This window comes from Fusarium proliferatum, assembly GCF_900067095.1.
Source record: "Fusarium proliferatum ET1 genome assembly, contig: FPRO_scaffold008, whole genome shotgun sequence".
NCBI classification, from domain to species: domain Eukaryota; kingdom Fungi; phylum Ascomycota; class Sordariomycetes; order Hypocreales; family Nectriaceae; genus Fusarium; species Fusarium proliferatum.
The window spans coordinates 641687-662900 of NW_022194797.1; the positions used below are offsets into that span (position 1 = coordinate 641687).

At 48.9% G+C, this 21214-nt stretch overlaps 10 protein-coding genes across 10 annotated transcripts; 3 read left to right on the forward strand and 7 right to left on the reverse strand.

Moving 5' to 3' along the window:
* Positions 1–1057: 1057 nt before the first annotated feature.
* On the reverse strand, positions 1058–2130 carry FPRO_13925 (uncharacterized protein; the record flags this gene model as incomplete). Its single annotated transcript, XM_031218894.1, has 2 exons — positions 1058–1924; positions 1972–2130. 2 exons carry the CDS (start codon positions 2128–2130, stop codon positions 1058–1060), a joined length of 1026 nt encoding a protein of 341 aa, XP_031084707.1.
* Positions 2131–2736: 606 nt separating this feature from the next.
* On the reverse strand, positions 2737–4903 carry FPRO_13926 (uncharacterized protein; the record flags this gene model as incomplete). The annotated part of the gene is made up of 8 exons (XM_031218895.1): positions 2737–2957; positions 3006–3141; positions 3196–3409; positions 3461–3938; positions 3987–4056; positions 4104–4148; positions 4198–4784; positions 4840–4903. 8 exons carry the CDS (start codon positions 4901–4903, stop codon positions 2737–2739), a joined length of 1815 nt encoding a protein of 604 aa, XP_031084708.1.
* A 437-nt stretch (positions 4904–5340) lies between these two features.
* On the forward strand, positions 5341–6993 carry FPRO_13927 (uncharacterized protein; the record flags this gene model as incomplete). The annotated part of the gene is made up of 3 exons (XM_031218896.1): positions 5341–5607; positions 5664–6477; positions 6527–6993. The coding sequence occupies 3 exons, from the start codon at positions 5341–5343 to the stop codon at positions 6991–6993; spliced, it is 1548 nt and encodes a 515-aa protein (XP_031084709.1).
* A 519-nt stretch (positions 6994–7512) lies between these two features.
* On the forward strand, positions 7513–8874 carry FPRO_13928 (uncharacterized protein; the record flags this gene model as incomplete). Its single annotated transcript, XM_031218897.1, has 3 exons — positions 7513–7714; positions 7767–8752; positions 8809–8874. 3 exons carry the CDS (start codon positions 7513–7515, stop codon positions 8872–8874), a joined length of 1254 nt encoding a protein of 417 aa, XP_031084710.1.
* Positions 8875–8945: 71 nt separating this feature from the next.
* Positions 8946–10978, reverse strand: FPRO_13929 (uncharacterized protein; the record flags this gene model as incomplete). Its single annotated transcript, XM_031218898.1, has 5 exons — positions 8946–9446; positions 9494–9499; positions 9545–9926; positions 10525–10874; positions 10931–10978. 5 exons carry the CDS (start codon positions 10976–10978, stop codon positions 8946–8948), a joined length of 1287 nt encoding a protein of 428 aa, XP_031084711.1.
* Positions 10979–11550: 572 nt separating this feature from the next.
* Positions 11551–12696, reverse strand: FPRO_13930 (putative potassium channel beta subunit protein; the record flags this gene model as incomplete). The annotated part of the gene is made up of 3 exons (XM_031218899.1): positions 11551–12035; positions 12085–12389; positions 12437–12696. The coding sequence occupies 3 exons, from the start codon at positions 12694–12696 to the stop codon at positions 11551–11553; spliced, it is 1050 nt and encodes a 349-aa protein (XP_031084712.1).
* A 689-nt stretch (positions 12697–13385) lies between these two features.
* FPRO_13931 (uncharacterized protein) lies at positions 13386–14857 on the reverse strand (the record flags this gene model as incomplete). Its single annotated transcript, XM_031218900.1, has 3 exons — positions 13386–14179; positions 14229–14615; positions 14662–14857. 3 exons carry the CDS (start codon positions 14855–14857, stop codon positions 13386–13388), a joined length of 1377 nt encoding a protein of 458 aa, XP_031084713.1.
* A 305-nt stretch (positions 14858–15162) lies between these two features.
* Positions 15163–16577, reverse strand: FPRO_13932 (uncharacterized protein; the record flags this gene model as incomplete). The annotated part of the gene is made up of 6 exons (XM_031218901.1): positions 15163–15622; positions 15668–16047; positions 16095–16168; positions 16215–16248; positions 16304–16323; positions 16373–16577. The coding sequence occupies 6 exons, from the start codon at positions 16575–16577 to the stop codon at positions 15163–15165; spliced, it is 1173 nt and encodes a 390-aa protein (XP_031084714.1).
* A 971-nt stretch (positions 16578–17548) lies between these two features.
* Positions 17549–18160, forward strand: FPRO_13933 (uncharacterized protein; the record flags this gene model as incomplete). The annotated part of the gene is made up of 2 exons (XM_031218902.1): positions 17549–17773; positions 17843–18160. 2 exons carry the CDS (start codon positions 17549–17551, stop codon positions 18158–18160), a joined length of 543 nt encoding a protein of 180 aa, XP_031084715.1.
* Positions 18161–18335: 175 nt separating this feature from the next.
* On the reverse strand, positions 18336–20489 carry FPRO_13934 (uncharacterized protein; the record flags this gene model as incomplete). The annotated part of the gene is made up of 6 exons (XM_031218905.1): positions 18336–19103; positions 19149–19718; positions 19766–19988; positions 20034–20189; positions 20239–20328; positions 20374–20489. The coding sequence occupies 6 exons, from the start codon at positions 20487–20489 to the stop codon at positions 18336–18338; spliced, it is 1923 nt and encodes a 640-aa protein (XP_031084716.1).
* Positions 20490–21214: the final 725 nt, after the last annotated feature.

Consider the following 21214-nt stretch of genomic DNA (forward strand, 5'->3'; position numbering starts at 1 on the left):
TAACATAACATAACCTCGCCAGGGCTCTGGTCTCATTGGATCAAAAATCGTAGACAGCCTCCTCAAAGCTGGCTTTGAAGTCACAGCTATCACCAGAAATGAGTCCTCTGCAGCCTTTCCCGATAAAGTGATCGTGAAGCGTGTCGATATCACTTCAGTCGACTCCGTCAAGGAAGCCCTGGCCGGCCAGGATGCCGTAGTATCAGCCGCGGCAACGGCTGCTGCTGGAAGCCAGCAGGTCATCATTGACGCAGCCATCGCAGCAAAGGTCCCAAGATTTATTCCCTCCGAGTTTGGCATTCCGTCTCGTCAGAACCGAGATACCAAGATTGGAAAGATTCTCGGTGCGAAGATCCAAAACACTGACTACTTGATTGAGCTTGCCGAGAAGCATGATTGGTTCTCTTGGACTGGCCTTTCTAACGGATTGTTCCTTGATTCGGTATGTTATCGGCCTTCGTTTAAGACGGTAACGTTTTCTGACTGCGCTGCAGGGCCTCAAAAGTGATAGGGGATTCATCAACATCAAGGATCGCAAGATTCGCATCACCGACTCGGGCAACGAGCCCTATTCCACAACATCACTGGTCTTCGTCGGCGAAGCTGTCGTTGCTATCCTGAAGAAGCCAGATGAGACAACGAACAAGTATCTCAACATCGCTGGTGTTACGACAACTCAGAATGAAGTCCTGAAGATTGTCGAGGAGCTCACTGGCGACAAGTTTGAGGTTTCTCATGTCACTGGCGCTGAGCTGGAGAAGATTGGAGACGAGAAGATTGCCAAAGGAGACTTTAGTGCCTTTGGCAATTATCTCGAGAAGTTCTTGTTTGCCGATGGTGCTGGCCACGCGCTGAAGGGTGATGAGAATGCGATTGGGTTACTTGGGCTGAAGGAGGAGAATCTCGAGGAGGTCATCAAGAGTGTCGTAGCTGAGATCAAGTAGACTACATTCAGTCTAGAGGAGAATGCGATTTGAGTATCTACTTCATGCATGATTGTCGAATGTGAATAAGCAATAAATAATTGGTCTATTTGTAGCCAGAGGCATTGCTATGTCTAGTTTTTAACGGAGGAGTCAAGGAAGCGAATGGCATTTCTCAAACTTTCGATATTGGGAATCCCGTCCGCCTCTGCCTTCTCAACATCAACATTTCCGATTCTACCGTCGAATCCATGCTCCGCATCCTCCGGAAAGTCCTTTTCAACCTCAACCCCCGCTTCACGAAGCTTCTTCTCAGCTACGATACTGCAGTCCACTGTAACAGCAGAGTCGTTGACGCCGTGGAGCAAGAACGTGCGGGGAATCTTGGCAAGATCGCCGAAAGAAAGAGGAAACAACCGTCGGTGTTCTTCGGGGATGGCATCAATGCCCTTGCTGGCGATCTCGCGGCTTAGGCCTTCAACACCGGCCATGTAGTCTGGGAAGAGGGCGTCGATGTGAAGAGCTGACGCAACCTGGAACCGTGGGTCTTGCTGGAAGTTCTCAGGCGGGGGATATCCTGAGATGGCCTTTCGATCATCGTTCTCTTTCGTCCTGGGAAACTGGCTCAACACCGACGTGGTATCGAAAGGCGGTGCGCCCCAGATATTCGTCCCAGGAGTCGTATATCTCGGACCAGCTGCATCAAGCATTCCGTAGATGAGCAACAGCGCATCTGGTTTGTGTTTAACGGCATTTGCAGTCGTCAGTGCGAGATAACCACCGGCGCTAGAACCAGCCAGCAAGACAGGTCCAATAGGGCGTCCAATCGCGTCAGCCAGTGATGAGCGCACCCATTTGTACGCATCGATGGAATCGTCAAGCGATGCATGGGCGGTAGATTCTGGGACGAGACGATAGTCAGGGCTCACGAAGATCCATTTCCGCGTGGTCACAGCGTTGACCAGCCAGTATGGGGCAAAACTGTATCTGTCCCCAACAATCTACGCACATGTTAGAAACATTTCCCCCAAGGCTTAACCAGACTTACGAGAAATCCACCATGGATGTGAATGAGAACAGTCGTCGGGGAATCATCGGCTTCTTCCGGGTACACGACATCAAGAACGATGTCGCCATGGGGGGTAGATTTGTATGGGATGGTCTTGTACGTGTAGCCTCTGAGGCTGGAGAAAAGAGATGTGGCCATTCTTAGGAGTTCCAGGACGTATTTTGATGTTTGGCTCTAGCAATTGATCGTTGATGAAGATATAGAGGTTTTAAATACGAGTGGTGAGGAGCTCTGATTGATCGCAGGTAAATGCGCGCGCGCTCGGGGAAGCTCGGTGTTCCCCCGCACCCCGACGCCAGATTACGTGACGCCCATCCCACTTGAATAGCCCAGCGGCATGTCACCAAGTCCAAATAACTAAGCAAACCCAGCAAAGCTTATTACTTAAATGCCCTCTATATTTCGCTGTGACTCATACTACTTTTCGCGTTTTAGTCTTATCCCGGAGCTTAGCGGACTTAAGATTCAGTGATTCTTGAGAGCGCGAGACTGAGACAGCCAGTGGTACTCCGAGACGACTCGAAATAGGCGTGGTTCCCCGGACTTATTATTCAAGGCCATTGCGAAGAACTTCGTAGATCCTATTTCTCACATCAATATTACGTAAGTTTAACGAAAAAAAGTAGTCTCTAACAGCCATTCTCGCCATATATAATCGCGGAATCGACCAAAAGCACAACAGTCTTAAACGCCTTACAAGACGGCGCCGCGAAAGCCAAACGACTGGGTAGATAATGGACTGAATCACGTAAAAGAGTACCCTATCTCAGCCTTTCCAACCTCCTTCCCGCGACAGAAGATCCGACATACCAGTACACCAACATCCTCGTCACTGAGACGAATCGTCAAGGTGAGTAGTAGCTGATACCAGTGAATGCCATTGGCGTCTTGGATGGACTTGATCTTGGTCTTGTCAATACCAATGTCATCGATGGTGTATAGAACCTCGCCAACTTTCTCGATTCCTAGCCATCGTTAGCTCCATGGTTCCTAGCATTGGAATCTCCACTCACGTTCGTTCTCAATAGTCTCGGGTGCCTCATCCAAGCTGCACGAGTAAAGATCATGCGAGTGCTTTCCATCAAAGTATTCTGAGAAGTGCGAGTAAAAACTTGTGCTGATCTCAGTGTCGTCGTCGAGGAGAGCGCCCTGTGATTCATTAGTCCAATATCCCTCCGCAAATGACACCTGATGAAAGCTTACCTTCGCAATCTCCCAATCCATGAAGCCAGAGAGGTTTTGTTCCTTAGTCCAGGGATCGTTCCACAGTCTTCGCTTGTTCTCATCAAAGTTGAAATGAACTGCTGGATCATATGTTCGAGAGATGCTATGTCCATAGTGTCGACGACATTTCTTTTGTCCGACCATAGAACCTTCGACACCTCGCAACACAGCACCGCAGACAACAGCTGCCCAACTAGAGATAAGTCAGTCACAGTAAGGTACTTCTCACTAAGGGGTTACTTGCGCGCCTGTCCATGGTGTTGTGAGTCGTATCTCTTGCTCAGAGCACCATTCAAGTAACCTCTCCTTGACGTAGGGCGAGGAACCAAACCCACCAACCAGACACATCGTCTTGATTATTGGTTCCTTATCTCTCTTGACTTGATCAACCTGATCTTTCACAAGCTTGAGAATAACGTCAATCACAGGATCAAAAAGACTCTTCATATCATCTTTGCTCAGAAGCACCCAGTTAAAGTCAGGGTCGTAGTACTTTTGCATCTCCGGAGTGACTACCAGGCTTCGCATAGGCAGAGTTAGCTTATAAGACTTCTTGCTCGGTGTATCGAGACTGAAATCTCTTTTGCGCATCTCAAATTGGTCCATAAATTGACTGCCGGGACCTACGTGCTGTGGACCCAGGCTGGTGAACGCAGTTCCGAAACGTTTTGCGAGGAGCTTGTAGAGATTGCGGTCTACGAATGTCCCGCCGCATTTACCACCTGAGAGTGTGAGTATGATCGTTCCATTTGCGGATCCGGACATTTTACCTGCTCCGATGGCAATCTCCCTCAGCTTTAGAGAAGGTGACTTTCTGACTATCTCTGATGTTGTAATGTCCTGGCCTCCTTAGCAAGACACAGGGCCTTGAGTAATGTTGAACTTACGACAGTACCACCACCAAGATCACAAACCATCACGCCCGTGCCAACCTAAGCGCGGTGTAAGTATGAACTCAAAAAGTGAGATGGTGCTACCTACATCAATAAGATCTTCGACGTGATGAATACTGGACTTCAAAGCCATATGCGCAGCCGCGTCTGGTTCTGTGATCAAGCTCAAACGATCAATAGGTCTCGACGCAAATCCAGCGTCCAAAGCTGCAGCTCTAGTTATAAGCTTCGCTCTCTCCGTCCAAGTCGCTGGAACAGTCAACCAAAAGTCAACAGGCATCTCCTCAAGGATATCCTCCCCAATCTTCTCAATAACAGCTTTCTTATACATAGAATGCATACCCTTCAGATACTCGGTAACCACGTCTTTGGCAGTTCTGCCAGCTGGTAATCTCATAAGGCCATTTCCAGCGGCCTTGTTAAGATCAGGATCATCATACTCTGTCGCGAGTGCTTGATCATCGAGGAGGAGCTTTGTCCATGCGTAAGTCTTCATACCAGGTTCGATTTGATAGCCCCATGCGTTCTCGTCGAGATCAGGATTCTCATCTTTGAAGGCAACCCATGATGGAGCTTTGTGGCAGTGTTCTGCGATGTGAGTTGACGAGCCGGGGTATTTTGTCCATGGATGAATGTCTTTGAAGTCTGCGGCATTGGAGAGCGCAAAACTAAGACCTGGTGTTGAGAAGATTAGCCGCGGGGGTTCGTCATTGAGTTACAGTGTGCTGACCTGAATACGTTGTACCGTAGTCGATGCCGACTATCAGCTTCGTCCTATTTCTTACAGCCAGCATGATTGATGAACGTATTCCTGCTTGTGGTCTTAATTGCGACGTGGAAAAGAACTGTAGTTCACTTCACTGAGGCTCTGCTATCTTGATAAAATGACTTACATCGTGTTCAAATGGCCACCTGGCTCAGGGCGCCAGCTTAAACAGTTCGCCAAGTTTGCGGCTGATCTCAGTATGCCTTACAGGGGTGGTTGAAATGCACGGGCGTTTTGCCGTGTGGTGGTCTGGCGTTTTGTCGGGGGCTCGGCCTTGCATATGCAGCCACTATCACGGTTGAAAGGCTAAGGTTTACAGGGAGGGTGATGGAGGGGGAAGCCAAACGATTGAGCTCCTGCGGCGGGATGCCCATTTTGGGTTATAAATAGTGCTTTTGTTAATTGAGTCCGGGATAATCGTATCGTTGCGCCATTCAATCAATACCGCATTTTGACAGCATCACAATGGGCGGAGAATCTGAGCGACAGTCTGGAGACGATGACTCTGGTGGAGCTCTGAAGAACATCGGCGACCAACTCCGACCAAAGAGTGAGGATGAGGGGCCCTATGAAGAGGTATTCAATTTTGGAACCCACAGTGATCCTCTGACTAAATTGCAGCAGCCGAGATATTCCAAGACCGAGGACAAGAAGCCGAGATATTATCCTCCAGCAGACGCGACCATGACTGATGTCTTTGAGACTGTGAAAGCGTCTGAGCATCAACCCAAGGTAAGTCAACAAGTAATGCACCATGAATCGTGGAGACATACTCAGAGGCCCTCAAGCAAAACCCTGGGGTGATTGGGCGTATCACCCAGTCCCTGAACCCTTTCGGCGCCTCAGAGCCTTCTGCAGTTCCCGAGAGAGTGAATGAGAAGAAGCCGAGCCACAAATTAGAAACCTCAAGAGAAAAGAAACTTCAGAAGGAAGTAACCCAGTTACGAACTGAGAAGATTTCTCTGAGCACGAGTCTCAATAATTTGACAATCAAGTTCAATTTACAAACCAACGATCTTGACGGCAAAAAGCGTCGCATCAAGCAATGGGAAGATTGGAAAACCGAGTCCGATGAGCACTGGCGCAAACGAGGAGAGGAACTCAGGAAAGCACAAGGAGCTTACGATCGCTTGTTTGATGACTATAAAAAGCTCAAGCAGACAAAAAAAGACCTTGAAACCGAGCTTGACGAGGAAAGAGATGTGAACAAGACTCTGAGACAGGATATCCAGAACCAAGAGGTTGTGGTTACTGAGGCCCATTCGAGGGCTATATCACTGCTGGCTGGCCATGTTTCAAGCGACTTTCCTGACGACCAGGTTCGAACTGAACTACAGGACCTGTTTGAGAAGTGCTCTGAGTGGTGTATAGACAATCGCTTGCCGCTGATCGAAAGTGTGGAAGAGACACGAAACCTCATGCTTACTCAAGGCATCATGAACGATCCAGATTGCGAGGAGCATCTAAGATTCGACGTGACGCACAGAACAGCTACAGCGGTGTTGCTACAGGCTTCACTAACCAAGACGCTCATGCAGACCTTTCTCGAAAACCCATTTTTCCTTGGCCAGCATTACTTGAACAAAACAGCCCTGCAAGGAGGTTTGTACACTTCACATCCAGGCAACAAGGCAAACTGACACAATCTCAGGCGCCAGCACAGAAGCCACTGTGACGTGGAGGATCCAGACTTGCCAGTACCTAGAGCAAGCATTCCCTCCACACAACCAAGCAATGCAAGCATATGCCGAAGCTTTCGCAAGGACCTACGAACCCCTCATCGAGCCCCTCGACAGAGAAAGCCTCACGCAACTGACCAAGCTTTTTGCGACCACATGCAGCCTTGCGCTAAGACTCTGGAAGCTAAGAACCAATATCCGCGTCGAGGCGCTAGGCGATGCAACCCTCCATCGGTTCCAGAGCATGCTTGGCGATATGGAGGCCCACCCAACAGTTGGTCTCTTGAAAGGTGATAAGCGGTTCGACAATCGCCCGATTTGTGTGGTAGTGCGCCCGCGGATTGTCTCGGAGCCAGTGGAATCTGAGAATCGCGGGCGAGGCATTGTCTGGTCGCTTGCGCAGGTTTGGGTGTCTAACTGGGAAGATGCAGGGCCTTAGTGGATGGTGGCGCGGGACTAGTGATTTATATCACTTTTTGGGTGTTCAGCTTGAAAGGCAGGTTTTGCTGTAGCGTGGAGGTTGAAGTCGAACGGTCGTTTTGTGAAGCTAGTGCCTGGGGAGGAAAGAAAACCCAGGACCTTCATGTAGGGTGTCAAAATAAACTTGGCAAAGATTTTCCTAAGTTTAGGCTGGATTTACCTAAGCATTTTTATCGCTTAGGGTCAAGGTCCTGAGTTTTCTTTCCTCCCCTAGGCAGGTTTGCTGCAGCGTGTAGGTTGAAATAGAACTGTCGTTTTGTAAAGCTAGTGCTTATCGTTGACGAATAAAGTGTGAATTGCCCCTCATGCGATGTTAAGCTTGATTTTGGGTGTTACAGCACCGGATATGTCGGCATAAAGTGAACGTGTCTAGTCCGCCTTGTTGTATTTATCAAGAGACATTCTCTCACTCTTAAGTCTAGACTTGCAGCTGTAAATTAGTGCATCACGCTTATTGAGACCCCTGTCAGTTTTCATCATGACCAAAGTTGCGCAGTCTTTGCCAGAAGCTCCGTCAGTGGGAACAGACACATCGGTAAGCGATGAGTCGGACGTCCCTCCGCCAGTGCTATTGATTGCGGTGATGGGAGTGACTGGCTCTGGAAAGAGTAACTTTCTTCGGCTCTTGACTGGCAGAGACGATGAAGATGGGCCCCAAGTCGGACATTCACTTGGATCATGTAAGTCAACACTAGACTCTGTGGATGGTGAACGAACATTAACCACCAATAGGCACGCAGAAAACGGAAGCCTACGAGTGCCTCATCCGGGGCCAGCAGTTTGTCTTTTTCGACACTCCTGGCTTTGATGACACGTACCGAGGCGATGCTGACATTCTTGCCGATGTCGCTCAAGCCCTCAGCTCTTCGTACATGAACAACGTCAAGCTCAGCGGGATCATTTACCTGCACCGCATCAAAGATGAGAGAATGACCAACGCCATCATGCGAAACCTCACTATGTTCCGCAATCTTTGCGGTGATGGTGCCTTTGAGAATGTTATCCTTGCGACTACTTTCTGGGATGAGCTACAGGATGAGTCAAAGGGAGCTGCGAGAGAGCATGAGCTGATCTCAACTCCTGAATGGTGGGGATATATGAGCAACAAAGGCTCGAGAATTCGACGATTCCAGAACACAAGAGAGTCTGCTCTTGAGATTGTCAACGAGCTAGTTGACCTCCCTGCCGTAACTCTGCAGATCCAAGAAGAGATCGTAGAGCAAGGTCTAGGAGTCGACCAAACCACGGCAGGTGAAGCTCTCAACGAGGAACTCAACAAGCTACGAGAACAACACCAAGCCCAACTCAACTCCATCCGCGAAGAGAAAGAACAAGCCATCAAAGACCGAGATGTGCAACTTGAGAAAATGCTCGACAAGCTCGAACAAGAGAAACAGCAATTCATGCGCCGTCTCGAAAGCGAGCAAGCAGCCCTCCACGCCGACCGCCGCGAACAGCAGCGCCGCATGGAACAAGCCTTCAACGACCAGCTCGTCCGTCTAGAGCGCGAACGCAAGGCAAGAGAAGCCAAGATCCAAGATCTGGAAACCCGACTAAGTACCGAGCGCGCAGATGCCAACGAGCGATTTCAAGCTGCTATGGCAGAATCGAACCGCATGGTCAGCGCGCTGAAGCTGGAGATGGAGACTGCGCGTGCGGAGGATAGGGCGGAGTATGATGAGACGATCAGGAAGATTGAAGAGAGGCAGAGAGGGGCGGTGGATGAGGCGGGAAGGTGGAGGGGGGAGGTTGAGAGGTTGAATAGGCAGATTAGGGAGGCGAACTCGGCGCAGGTTGCGGCGCATGGCTTGGAGAAGAGGAGGATGGAGGCGAGGATTAGGGAGTTGGAGCAGACGAGGAATACGAGTAACACGAACTTTTGGGACGTGGTTGGGAATATTTCTAATGTTGCTACGGGGATCTTGTTACATTTGCTATGAATTGAGCCCACCGGTGTTTATAGCGCTGAACTTCTGGCGTGTCAAACAACGGATCTGAGGGACATGACCTCAGAGCATCCCCGTACTCCTTCTTGATATAGTACCATTCAGGTTCTGGGCATGACTCTCTAATGATGCGGGAATCTTGCGATCCATAACGCTCCCGACATATCAGCAAGTTCCCCCTGCTCGTTCGTTCAGGTCGGCCATAGTCACCGAACACGATGTACTCCAGGGACTTGATACCCTTGGGAGAGAAGACCCGCTGAATGAATGTCCAGAACGCACAGTGCAAATACTCTTTGCTAGGGTTATCACCTTCGTCCACCGCTGGAGCATTATCGATGGGTTCTTCGTCCTCTACTATCGTGACTGCCCAAGTCTCAGAATCAGGGCCTATGTCGCTACGCGATTGGCGGAGGTGAACGATTTTCAGACACTCCTTTCTGGAGAAAGGGTTCAATACATAATTCTATAGTTGTCAGTATCTGACAAGGAATGGAGAAAGGGGTTTATTACATCATTCTAAATCAGTTAGCATTTGATCAGGAAAAAGGTCTTGGGTCTTACCAGAAATTTGGGCGCGCAAGATAAGCTAATGAACTCGGTATCCAGCCGATAGAGAGGCGTAGAGGTTGGGTCGTCCCTGAATGGTGTCGTATTCCAGTCACGAAGCATCATATCTGGCTGATCCCACCAGCGTCGGTTGCGTTCTTCATAGAACCTCGAATGGTTCACAAATATCTTCAATGTGGATTTATGATGACACACATGATGCCATGTGAGTATAGAACGCATCCCGCCGATTTGGCTGAGATAAAACTCTTCAAGTCCTTCAAAGGAATCCAGCAAAAATGCAATTGGATCGTCTTCGTCCATGTATATCGATCCCTCGTCGTTCTTGGGCCATGATTCCTGGAGCTCCAGCTTTATTAGCTCGACTGGGACTTTGCTGTGCCATTATTAGCACAAACTCATACCACAGTGGACATGACCGGATCGTTAGAGATTTGAGAATCTCAAAGTCGACAGTCTCTGCCAGAGCTGCGCTCAGAGGAACGTGGCTCAGAACTATGGTATGCAAGTTTGGGAACTTGATGCAAGGAGAAAGCTTGTCAAGGCCGAACACCGTTTCGTTTATGTAGTCTCTTGCTTTTAGCCCGTGTGCCACCTCGCTATCATTTTGATACCCCAGCTCCCTTCGCATGTGCGGGCAGTTGATGAGGTCGAGTTCCAATGATTAAAGGTGCGACTTATTATTTCTAAGCGCAATGGCCAATGTTTTGAGATTTTCTGAATTCGGTCCTCTCCAACTGATATCCAGGAGATGGGTAAAGGCGGACAGGTCGATCGCTGTCTCGGGGGGCCTTCTGCGTTGAGGACAGTAAAGATGAGTTGTCAACTTCAAGTTACTCAATTCAGACTGCCGACGGGCGGCTATACCGTTAGTTCCTAAGACTGACGCCGGTATACATGTTCCTAGATCCCAGCTTGATTAGATTGCATCAGTATTCATCTTGGGTTCTTATTCAGGCAGGTGATTCACAAACCTGAATGACTTCCAATGATCCTTCTCACATTCCTCTAGTAGTGAGATGATGATTTCTTCAACACTACTGAAGGCTGCTGGCCTAGCAATAATGCTTTCATCGGCTGGTTCTCGACAGAGCTGTAGTTTTTGACTGTGTAGACAAATTCTAGAATAGTCCTCATCTATGAACCGTAGATCAATATGTCTGGCGAGGAGAATTCGATCAAGCGGAAGGTCGGCGAGTTTGATTCCAAAAATACCATTTTTGTTCCAGGCTGGTATGACTATAGATTCCCAGACGGCTTCAAGAGTAGCAGAATGGAGGTGCTTTGACGTCAGAGAAAGATTTTTGACGTCGTCCATGGATAGCTAGAGTCGGAGTTTGTGAGAGTCTGTGCAGCAAGAGGGGTAGAGTTCTATCTTACCAGACTAAAGATTAAATCCAAGATCTCTTGGGGTAGTTGTTCAAGCATGTTCACGATATGGTTGGCGGCCAACATTTGTCCGCGATCAAGGTCCTGTATTGGAATCTATCTCTTGTCGCAGTGAGGGGCCAAGGGCTTCTTGTACCCTGAACAGCGAAATAAGATTTTTGTTTGACCATTTTCAAAGGTTTATCGTAATTTAAGCCAGAGATTACCTTCACACAAATTAAATGACTTGCCTGGAGCTTGAGCTACATGGAAATTCTCAATGTCGGCGTGATCTACTTCATATAACTTTACTTATCATTCCATCAGTTCTTTTCATAAGAGCTAACAGTGGCTATACACGGCAATCGCGCGATATGCCATGAAATTAATAAATACTGCTTCTTGACCTTTGAGTTGGGGTTAAGTTTCCTTATAATCAACCTTATTCACGCACGCATGCTGTGGCACACGATGCTACGTAGGGTCTGTCCAATCAGTCACCAACGATAAGAACCATTGTGGATCAAGGATAAACATCTCATCAATCACGTTACTCATCGCAACAAGCTCAAAACTCATATTCGTTCATTATTGATCTCTTATTCATATCTGGACCATACCAAAACTTTTATTTACCTCTCGCGGTTGAAAGTAGGAGCAGGCTTAGGCTTATTATCAAGGATCTTCTCAATCTCCTCCAAAACCTTATCATCGATCTTCTTATAAATCTCAAGCGCCTTGAAGTTATCCTCAAGCTGCTCAACTTTGGTTGCACCGAGAATGACTGTGCTGACGTTGGGGTTCTTGAGAGCCCATGCAAGAGACAGCTGGGCGACGTTTCCGCCGAGACGCTCAGCGACTTCGGAGAGCTTCTTGACCTTTTCGATCTTGGCCTTGCCAGCTTCAGTTTGAAGCTCGTTGACGGTGTTCTCGAAGAAGGCCTTGTTGGTGGCAAATCGAGAGTCCTCGGGAATTCCATTGTTGTACTTGCCGGTCAAGAGACCAGAGGCGAGGGGGGACCAAATTGTGGTGCCGTACTCGAATTGGTTGAAGAGAGGAGCGTACTCGACCTCGAAGCGCTCACGGTGGAAAGCGTTGTACTGAGGCTGCTCAACGACTGTACAACGGTTAGCATCTGTCGCAATATTAGTTATCAAAAGCCTTACCAGGAGCAATGAGGTTGTAGCGCTCAGCAATGTGAGTAGCCTCTGTAATCTGAGCAGCGGTCCACTCAGAAGTACCCCAGTAGTAAGCAAGGTTCAAGTTGCGAATGACCTGAGTAAATCCCTCAACAATCTCCTTCATGGGAGTAGCGTAGTCGGGACGGTGGGCAAAGACAACATCGACGTAAGGCTGCTCAAGACGCTTAAGAGAGCTCTTGAGACCCTCGACGACGTGCTTGCGGCTAAGACCTCGAGTGTTGGGCTCTTTGCGCCCAGTACCGAAGAAGACCTTTGTGGTGAGGACATACCTAGAAAAGTCAGTATAAATCGAGTTTGGGTGCTTGGGGGTATTTACTCATCACGAGGCCAGCCGAGCTCCTTAAGAGCACGGCCCATCTCGACTTCAGATTCACCATTGGCATAAACCTCAGCGGTATCGAAAGTGTTGACACCATGGTCCCAAGCCTTTTGAAGAATTTGCTTCACGATGTCGCCCTTTTGCGTACCGCCGTAGGTCAACCAGCCGCCGAGACTGAAGACACTGACCTTGAGACCAGTAGGTCCCAGGTGGCGGAACAGCATGTCCTTGGGGTCGTAGGCGGTTTCAACAGGCATTTTGGTGATTGGGGTTGAGTGGAAGTGATGGCGATGGAGATTTGATGGTAGGAGGAGGGGCGGTTTTCTTATAGAAATGGAATTGATGTCATTCGGGATGGTCCAAGCGAAATGAGGGGTATTGAGATGGTTGATACAACGATGATGGCTCCACGCAAACAATTGACGACAGTTTAGCGTAGCAACTCTCATCGTCAAGCCAATCAGAGGACTCAATGCCTGGGACTATCCCAGCCTCAAACAGGCCAACGTCTGTAATTGGGGCGTTAGTATTAATAATTCAAGATAGCGGGGCAGAGACCGGCGAACAGTCACTTCCGGGCTTTAATGACGTCTACTTTGTAGGAGATAATGGAGTTTGGAGTTTAGCAACACGCACACGCATTAATTCAGTTGCCTACATATTGTTCTTGGTGTCATCGGGGTTCTTATGAAGTGCTTATACTGAATCCTTCTTTGCCGTTCCATCTGCCGAACCGAATTGCTTATGACATCAAGGTATCAAGATTACACTAAAGCCGAGCCTAAGTCCGGGCCAAGGCCACGTTTTCCCCTCATTGAGATGAACCTTGTTATCAATCAGCGTGATTGATGTTTTATTGACCGAGGTACGCCGTTGACCCAGTTATCTTCATCGCCCCGCACAAGCTCATCATTCCAAACGTGCATGAAACATTGCCCGCGAAACCTCAGCGACCTTTGCATGTTCCTAGAGCAACTCGCATGCCCTTCCACATGGGCGCCCAAGCACCAAACACAGCAGTGACACCTGTGCAGATGATCATGGGTCCGTATTGCGTCGCGTAACCAAGTGCCTCGTTGGACAGATGTGCTTTTGCCTGTAGCAATGCGCCGCTCAATGGCCCGGCCGTGACAAAGCCGATACCTCGTCCGCCCATGAGCATGCCGAAAATGAGAGCTGAATCAGCGGCGGAGTCGTCTTTTTGGATGTCGGTCGACATGTTTGACCACGTTGAGCTGAACCCGCCGGCAAAGAAGCCGTAGACAATTACAAACACTACCAAGTTTGCTAGGTCGAGCGACAAGCCCCAGAGAAGCCAAATTGGCAGGGCGCTTCCTATGGATGCGATTGTTACGGCTTTTGTTGCTGAGAATTTGTCACCCAACATGCCGTGCACGATACCGCCAGGGACTGATGCTACAGAGAACAGCGCAAGCAAGATAGGACCGGTTATGCTGGGTAGACCGATCGTTGATGCGTAGCTGGCTAGGTACGTGCTTGGCATGAGATATCCCAGTGATTGTATGATCACACTGGCTTGCATCATCCAGAAAGATGTATGGCGGAGGAAGCGGAATGATAGCGGTTGAACCTGGGCCTGAGTGTGCAATGGGATCCGTGGTTTGATGAAAACGAGAGTCGGGAGAGTCATTGCGGCTGATGCACCCGCCCAGGCCAAGAGAGTCGCCTTGAGACCGACCCGGCGAAGAAGAGCATCAAAGACAAACGGCATCGCAATACCTTCACTCTGTCAATATACGGTCTTGGAGCAGATAATTTGGAGTCATACCTGTGCCCGACTTGCCAGCCCACATAACCCCCAACGCCATCCCCTTCCTCTCAACAAACCACTCATTCATGTAATGCGAGATCGGGCAAAACAAAAGCCCACAGCCAATAGAGTACAGCGCCCCCTGTGTCGCAATAAGCCCCGCGATAGTGTTCACAAACGCAGATGCAGTAAGACTAGCGACCGTCACTGCAAGACCAAGCGGCCCGCAAAGGTGACGCAGGCGCGGATACCGCGTGAGAACGAGGAAAGCAAACGGCATCATGAGATACATTACACCTTGCTGTAGTGCTCCGATGGTGGCGATTGTTCCGGATGAGGCTGTGCTGATGGGACTTCCGGGTCGGCTGTAGTATTCTTGAAAGATGCCGAAAGAGACGGAGTAGCCTGGGATCTGTTAGTCTTGAAGTGTGATGGCGAAGAGGATGGATACCCCAGATTGGGAGCTGTGCCATTGTGCAGCACATCAAAGTCAGATACGCATCTTTGCCGCGGTCCGTAGGGGGGAGTGAATCTGTCGGTGACGGAGACACATTTTCCTGGCGTTCGGTATCAGGCGGACTATCGGTTCCGCACCGCTGTTCCTGCAACGACTCCATGGCATATGCTGTCTCTGAGGAAGACGACATCTTCGCAATCGATTTGTTTGATAGTAAGTAGAATGAACAATTGCGGTTAGCCGGAAGGATTGCGGATCAAAGGTTGGCTTTTGGACGGATATAAGCTCAGAATGCGCCCTTGCTTTGACAGTCGCGTTGACGTAGCCGATCGGGATCGGTTAATGATCGACGTGTTTGTTCACTGTTTTGGGAGCTTGTGCAACACGACCAACACCACAGCAACGTTGCGAAGTCGGAGCACGGCATGTCTTGTGCAGAGTTTGCTTGTGAAAATGATGTTCAAATAACGGTGTCAAATTGATTCCTATTTATTCCTATTCGCCGTGTGAGACGTTGTACGTTTTTGTGCACACAATCTTGGTTGGCTGCAATATTGCTTCTTCGCTCGCATTATCCAACCTGTTTCCCATCACTCCACTGCAAATACTCCCTGCCGTAATTTGGGTTGTTCGGCTCACGGTGTCGGGGTAGGTCGCCAGTTCCAAAGAACCACATGTGTCAAACTGAGAGTAGCCTGTATGCTTCTTCCTCTGTACTTTATGCAGCGAATCGTTTGAAGGTGGCTCTGAACTGCCTGAGTCGCTTGAAGAGCCCATCCATTTCGGTGCGAAGCGTTTGAAGAACTTGCGAAATGTCGGCATGCAGCCACATATAATGAAGAGGTTGACTTCCACGAATGACCAGACATTTGCCGGGGCTGCGATCCATGGGATATCTAATGCTCCCAAGAGTGAGGGTAAGTAGATCATGCGGATAATAGACGTCGTGACAGTTCTGCTGCTGTTAGTCGCCGATAGTGCCGTGTCGAAGTGAACTTACATGGTAGCAATGCCGAGCATAATACCCAGGCCAATTTTCTGTCCCAGCGGCATCTTCAAGCGAATAATCATCGGCATAGGAATGGCGAAGAGAACTATATCTGAGATGATGTTGGCGACAGCGATGATTATGTACATGACGGCATAGTTAATGCACTTTCCGCTAGCGAATAAGTAGGGATCCCATGCTGTCTCTCTTGGTTGACATCCGAAAAGCAGTAGACTGGCGATGATAATGGTGTATAGAACAACGAAAGTGATGGTCACAAATATCGCTCTTCTAAACCATTTCTGCGGGGACACTTGAAGGTAGAAAGTCAGAAGCGAACTTTTCGTCAGACCGTTGCAGATGATGAACGCTGGAGCGGCGATGTAAGAACTCTATGGCGTGTAAGAAGATTGGCAAGACGTTCATGTGGAGACCATACCAGCATATGCTTCTCAAAGACGTCAATGGGCATTTCCCATGCATGATGGCATAGACCTCCGATAGATATTGACCCTTCAGTCTTTAGCAGAGGCATAAGACAATGACGGAGTGTACTCACATATCTGAGCCGACTGCATGACAATAGAGAAAATCTTTAGGTCACAACATTAGTCTCGTATTCCTTCTACTTTTCACTTGATGTCATACCCATGCCAGTGTGATCAAGACTAAGCCACCAGGTTAGCTACAGGTCCCTCGGATTGAGCTATCACATACCATCGTCAATCTTCAACCCGCGCATTATGTAATACTTTACATATAGCCTCTGCAACAGACACAGAATGGCCAGAGACCCGAAGATGCCGAAGATGAGAAAATGTTTGAGTGCATCTTGCTGCTGAGGATTGTCAAAGTCGACGACGTATCCTTCCGGCGGCGGCAGAAAAGTGATCACCCCGTTGGTAACTGGATAAGAAGACATGTCAGATATGATGAGTCCATTTCTACGGAAAGAATTGTCTTGGGATTATATGTAGGGATGGTTGATTTGATCAGTGCGTTTTGTGTTGGTTCATTGCTATTCAGCGTAGATCCGAAATCCTCACCTTGCGAGTTTGCTGAGCTAGTGGATGGGAAGGTCCACTATGGACAAACAGTTTCAACGGATGAGGGCAGCGAGGCCAACAGAACTTGTTCACCTTGGCCATAGTGCTGTCACCCTTACTTCTAACATGTAGAGAGATACATCAGCTAAGGTCCCCGGGGCCTCACCCAGAAACATCCGATGTACGTACTACTATTGTCGGAGTCCGTCAAGGTCGTTGGTTATAGTTGTTCTAGTGCAAGCCTTATCACTTGCATGTCTCAAGTGTTTGTCCAGGTGATATGTCCCGAAATGGGTGTCAATAGGAGTCTATAGCGTCTCCAATTGGCGGGTCGGGTCAGCCATGTCTTGGCAAGGGGAGCGGACCAAATCTGTTTGACCAACTGAGGGATCTCACATGATTTACAGTTCCTTGGATCCGTGCTGGTTGATCTTTCTAGCCAATGTTGGAGGTTGGAATGCGGAAGAGAATTCTTCAGTGGATTGGATAATCGCGGTTGGCTCGTGCAAGGCCAACTCAACCATTTAGATGAGACATATTTGACGCTTCGGAAGGTCAATAGAAGTCTATACAGGGGTTGCATATTCTGGACTCTGCATGGAGGTATCTGAGTTGAGCATCCTGGCTGAAAACCATATCGATGCCTGCTTCCAGATCTTGTTGGTTGAAGGAATCTTGCACCAGATGCCAAGGTTCAGGCAGATCTAATGCAGCCGGACTCTCTTGTCACATTCTCGTAACGTCTCACGGTTGGTTGCTCTCGTCAATAAATACCTCTGAAATCCGTAGAGCTGTCTCATGGCAGTATCCTCCATTATCATCCTCTCACTTAATCAAGACGCCCAAAATGAACCAACTCGCTTCTCTTTTGTTTATTACCACCGCCCTTTGCAGCAACACCTATGCATCACCAAAGGGTCCTCCTTCAAACACTGGTCTGCTCCAGATGGTCACTTACGTCAAGCGTAATCCCAATATGACGCTCGACGAGTTCTGGCAGTACTGGGATACCCAGCATGCTCCGAAGGTGATCCCTCTGGCAACGCACTTTGGTATCGCTCGTTACCAACAGGTATGTCCTCACAACTTCGCCCCGAAAAGGCGAATAACTGCTTACCGGTGTGTCGTTCTGCCATATCAGGTACGAGTCGCAGGAAAGATTGTTCCTACCGATGCGGGCGCCACTCAGCCAGTGTCCAATCAGCTGGTAGACTTTGATGGGATTGCCATGTTCCTTTTCGAGTCCTCCGATGTCTTGATTGATATGCTCTCTCACCCTTACTATGTCAACGTCGTTGAACCGGATGAGCATGTCTTCATTGATAAATCAGCTCATGGAAATGGGATGGTCGCTACCTATATTGGCGAGCATATCGATGCAGTGGATGACGCAAAGAGTGTTTGGAAGGGAGACAAGAAGACACTTTCCAAGTATCAAAAGTTGTTCAAGAAGTATTGAACGGATGAAAGAGAATTGTACGATGGGAAGAACTTGAATATGGCCTCCATAGATCTACAGTACACGATAGAGTCTCCCCCTCACAGAACACTTGGCACCTCCAAAGATGCATGTATCTTAAAATGAACATGGTTATCCGAGCCAGGAACTCACAGGTCCTCCCCTCCCTCTCATACTAGCCCCGGATACTTCCCATGATCACTCCAAAGGCCTTCTGACTTATCATAAACGTAGGCGCAGCAGGGAATCCTCCCGGCGTACGTGGAAAGACCGAAGCATCCACAACTCTAAGTCCATCGACGCCATTAACCTTGAATTCCGAGTCAACGCAGTAGGTCCTATCGCCAGCAGGTCCCATGCGACAAGATGAAGTCGCATGGTGACTGAATGCATCATCCATGATACCCTGCCGAATACTCACGCCGGGCCGAGGCTCAACAATATTGAATGGAGCGTAAGGTTCACCGGTAGCGTTGAAGATACGCATGGTATGCTCTACGCCTTCCTGGATAGCCTGGAGATCTCGATCCCCCTTCTCAGCGAAGTAGTTGAAGTTGATCTCTGGTGCTTGTCGGGGGTCTTTGGAGCGGAGAGTGATAGTTCCAGCTTGGTTGCCTGTCTGCATCTTGACAATGGACCAGAACCAAGACGTTGGAGGGGCCTGCCAAGTAGAATACCCAGGAAAATATCCACGGAACACAGTCCCAGCTGCTCCGAAGAGGTACAGATCTGTGTCGTTTGTCTCGCTGACGCTGGATCTATAGAGAAGTGAAATCGGAGCTGCTCCTTCGCCGTAAGCACCGGTATGAGATTGGTTCCACTCTTGATAGCATGTGTCATTGGCTTCAAGTGTAAAGGAACAGTTCTCAAAGGGATTATTCTCCCACGGCACAGAAGCTTCGACTGTCACGCCACCCTCGTAGTTGTCCTGCAGATATTTGCCCTGTCCTTGTCAGTTGTATCTAGGACCATCAAACGAAAGACTTACTACTGCAGGGAGATCCATAACGACCGGAATTTCAAGACTCTCAAGCTCTTCCCGAGGGCCGATGCCACTAAGCTTGAGTATCTGGGGCGTGTTGAACGTACCGCCAGCCACGATCACTTCCCTCGATGCGGTGACGTTAACCAAGCGACCAGACTCAGACTCATCGTAGCGTTTGTCCGCAGAGTACAGCCCTTCGCCCTTGAGATACTCTACACCAAAGGCCTGCGGTTTGCCGTTTTGGCTGTCTTTGAACAGCACGCGGGTAGCCAGAGAATGGGTGCTGACAGTCAAAGGATACAGAACAGATCCATTTGCTGTTTTAGCATTCATCGTCTCGTGTAGATATCGCCATGCACCAGTTCGCTGTCGAAGACTGTCCACGTGGAGGGGAATCTGGTAGATTCCAGGCGAGTATCGACCTTTATCCAGGCAGTTGATATCTCGTTGCATTAGTCGACCAACTTCGGCGGCATCGTCGACTTGAATCCCTTCAGTTTGCTCAAAAGCACGCTTCAGAGATTGCACGACGCCAGGACGATCAGTGATATAAGAGATGTTGTTCCGGTTACTCTGTGCGGCTTGTTAGCGATTGGTAGGCCTTACACCCGACCACGTACCTGGATGAAGCCGTCAAACCCATGGCCAGGAGTCCCCTCTGGGACATAAGTACATTTCTCGATATCGATAAACAGCTCCCTCATTTTGTCGGACTTCCATGACTCGTCCCCAGTAAGTTCGGCGATGGCATCCCAATCATTATCAGGTGGCAAAGCAAAGTTCATGGCATTGAGTTGAGTAGACCCGCCAAGTGTTGCACCTCGAGGATAGAGTATACCGAGCCTATCAAGTTAGAGCAGGCAATTTGATAGCAAAGGAGATTCTTACGGCTCAGCATCCTCAGGGGGGTCGATACCCGACCACAGGGTTCCGTTGGATAGTCTGTAAGCATATTTGGAGTCTCTTCGAGCTTGAGTTTCGTTTTGGTAGTGGTTTACGTAGAAGGACCATGACATGCTTGGATGCTCAGCGACTACATCCGCCCTGGACGTTGTGAGACAAGTCAACATTGAGAAGCCCTAGTTGCACTCACATTGCGGGGATTCGCTGCAGTGGTGTATTGCCCTGATCACCACCAGCCTCTATCAGAAAGACTGAATGACCGGCACGCGCGAGGTTTGCACTCAAGGAATTGTTAGCAAAGCTTGGTCAGAGAGTAAATACTCACGCCAAAGTCCCTCCACCAGGTCCTGATCCAATGATGATGTACTCATATTGATCTGGAGGGTTGGTTGAAAAGGCAGTTGCTAGACCAGCAAGAATGCTCCAAGATGCAAGTTTCATGGTGTCGGTTGATCGATGTTCCTGTCCTCTGGTTTACAGAAATCTTCAAGCTCTAGCATCTCCAAGTATTTATACTCATATTTTATATCATGCAATTGGTAATCATGATCCTTCAGCACAACGACCTGCAGACAAAGCTGACCTTGGCTCTCGGCAACGCAGCATTCATCATCATCAACATAGCCAAGGTGGCCGCAGAATGAGTGTAACACAGCCTCGTAATGCCGATCATCGGGATATTACTCGTACTGCCCAATGAAATTTCATCATATAGAGTGATTATTCAACCTTTTAAGCTTGTTTATAGCGTCTGACATGGATGGAGTGGAGTGGAAGGATCGGTTGCGCTGATTGAGCGTAAGCCCGAGCCACGCGTCATCGGATTTCCGTGTAAAAGTCGTCCGCAAAGCCGATCGCCAGTCCGCGCCGATACTGCAAGCTCCGACACTTTATACCACTTTTCTTAGAGGTATTTTCTTCAATTACTCTTATGCTAAATGCTTTTGCTTCTCGACTTTACTCTAAGTCTCCTTGCAGCAGAGTATACGTCCTTGGAACTTCGTCAACAGGCCATCTACGCACAACACGGTCTTCCGCTGTCAACAATCAAGTGCACCGTAACATACTTCCCAAATAGATTGTCTTTAGGACTTAAGTTGCCGCTTGAAGTAAGTTGCTCAGTTGTCGGTGAGAAGCCATCATATGCAACTGCAAACGAAGCTTCA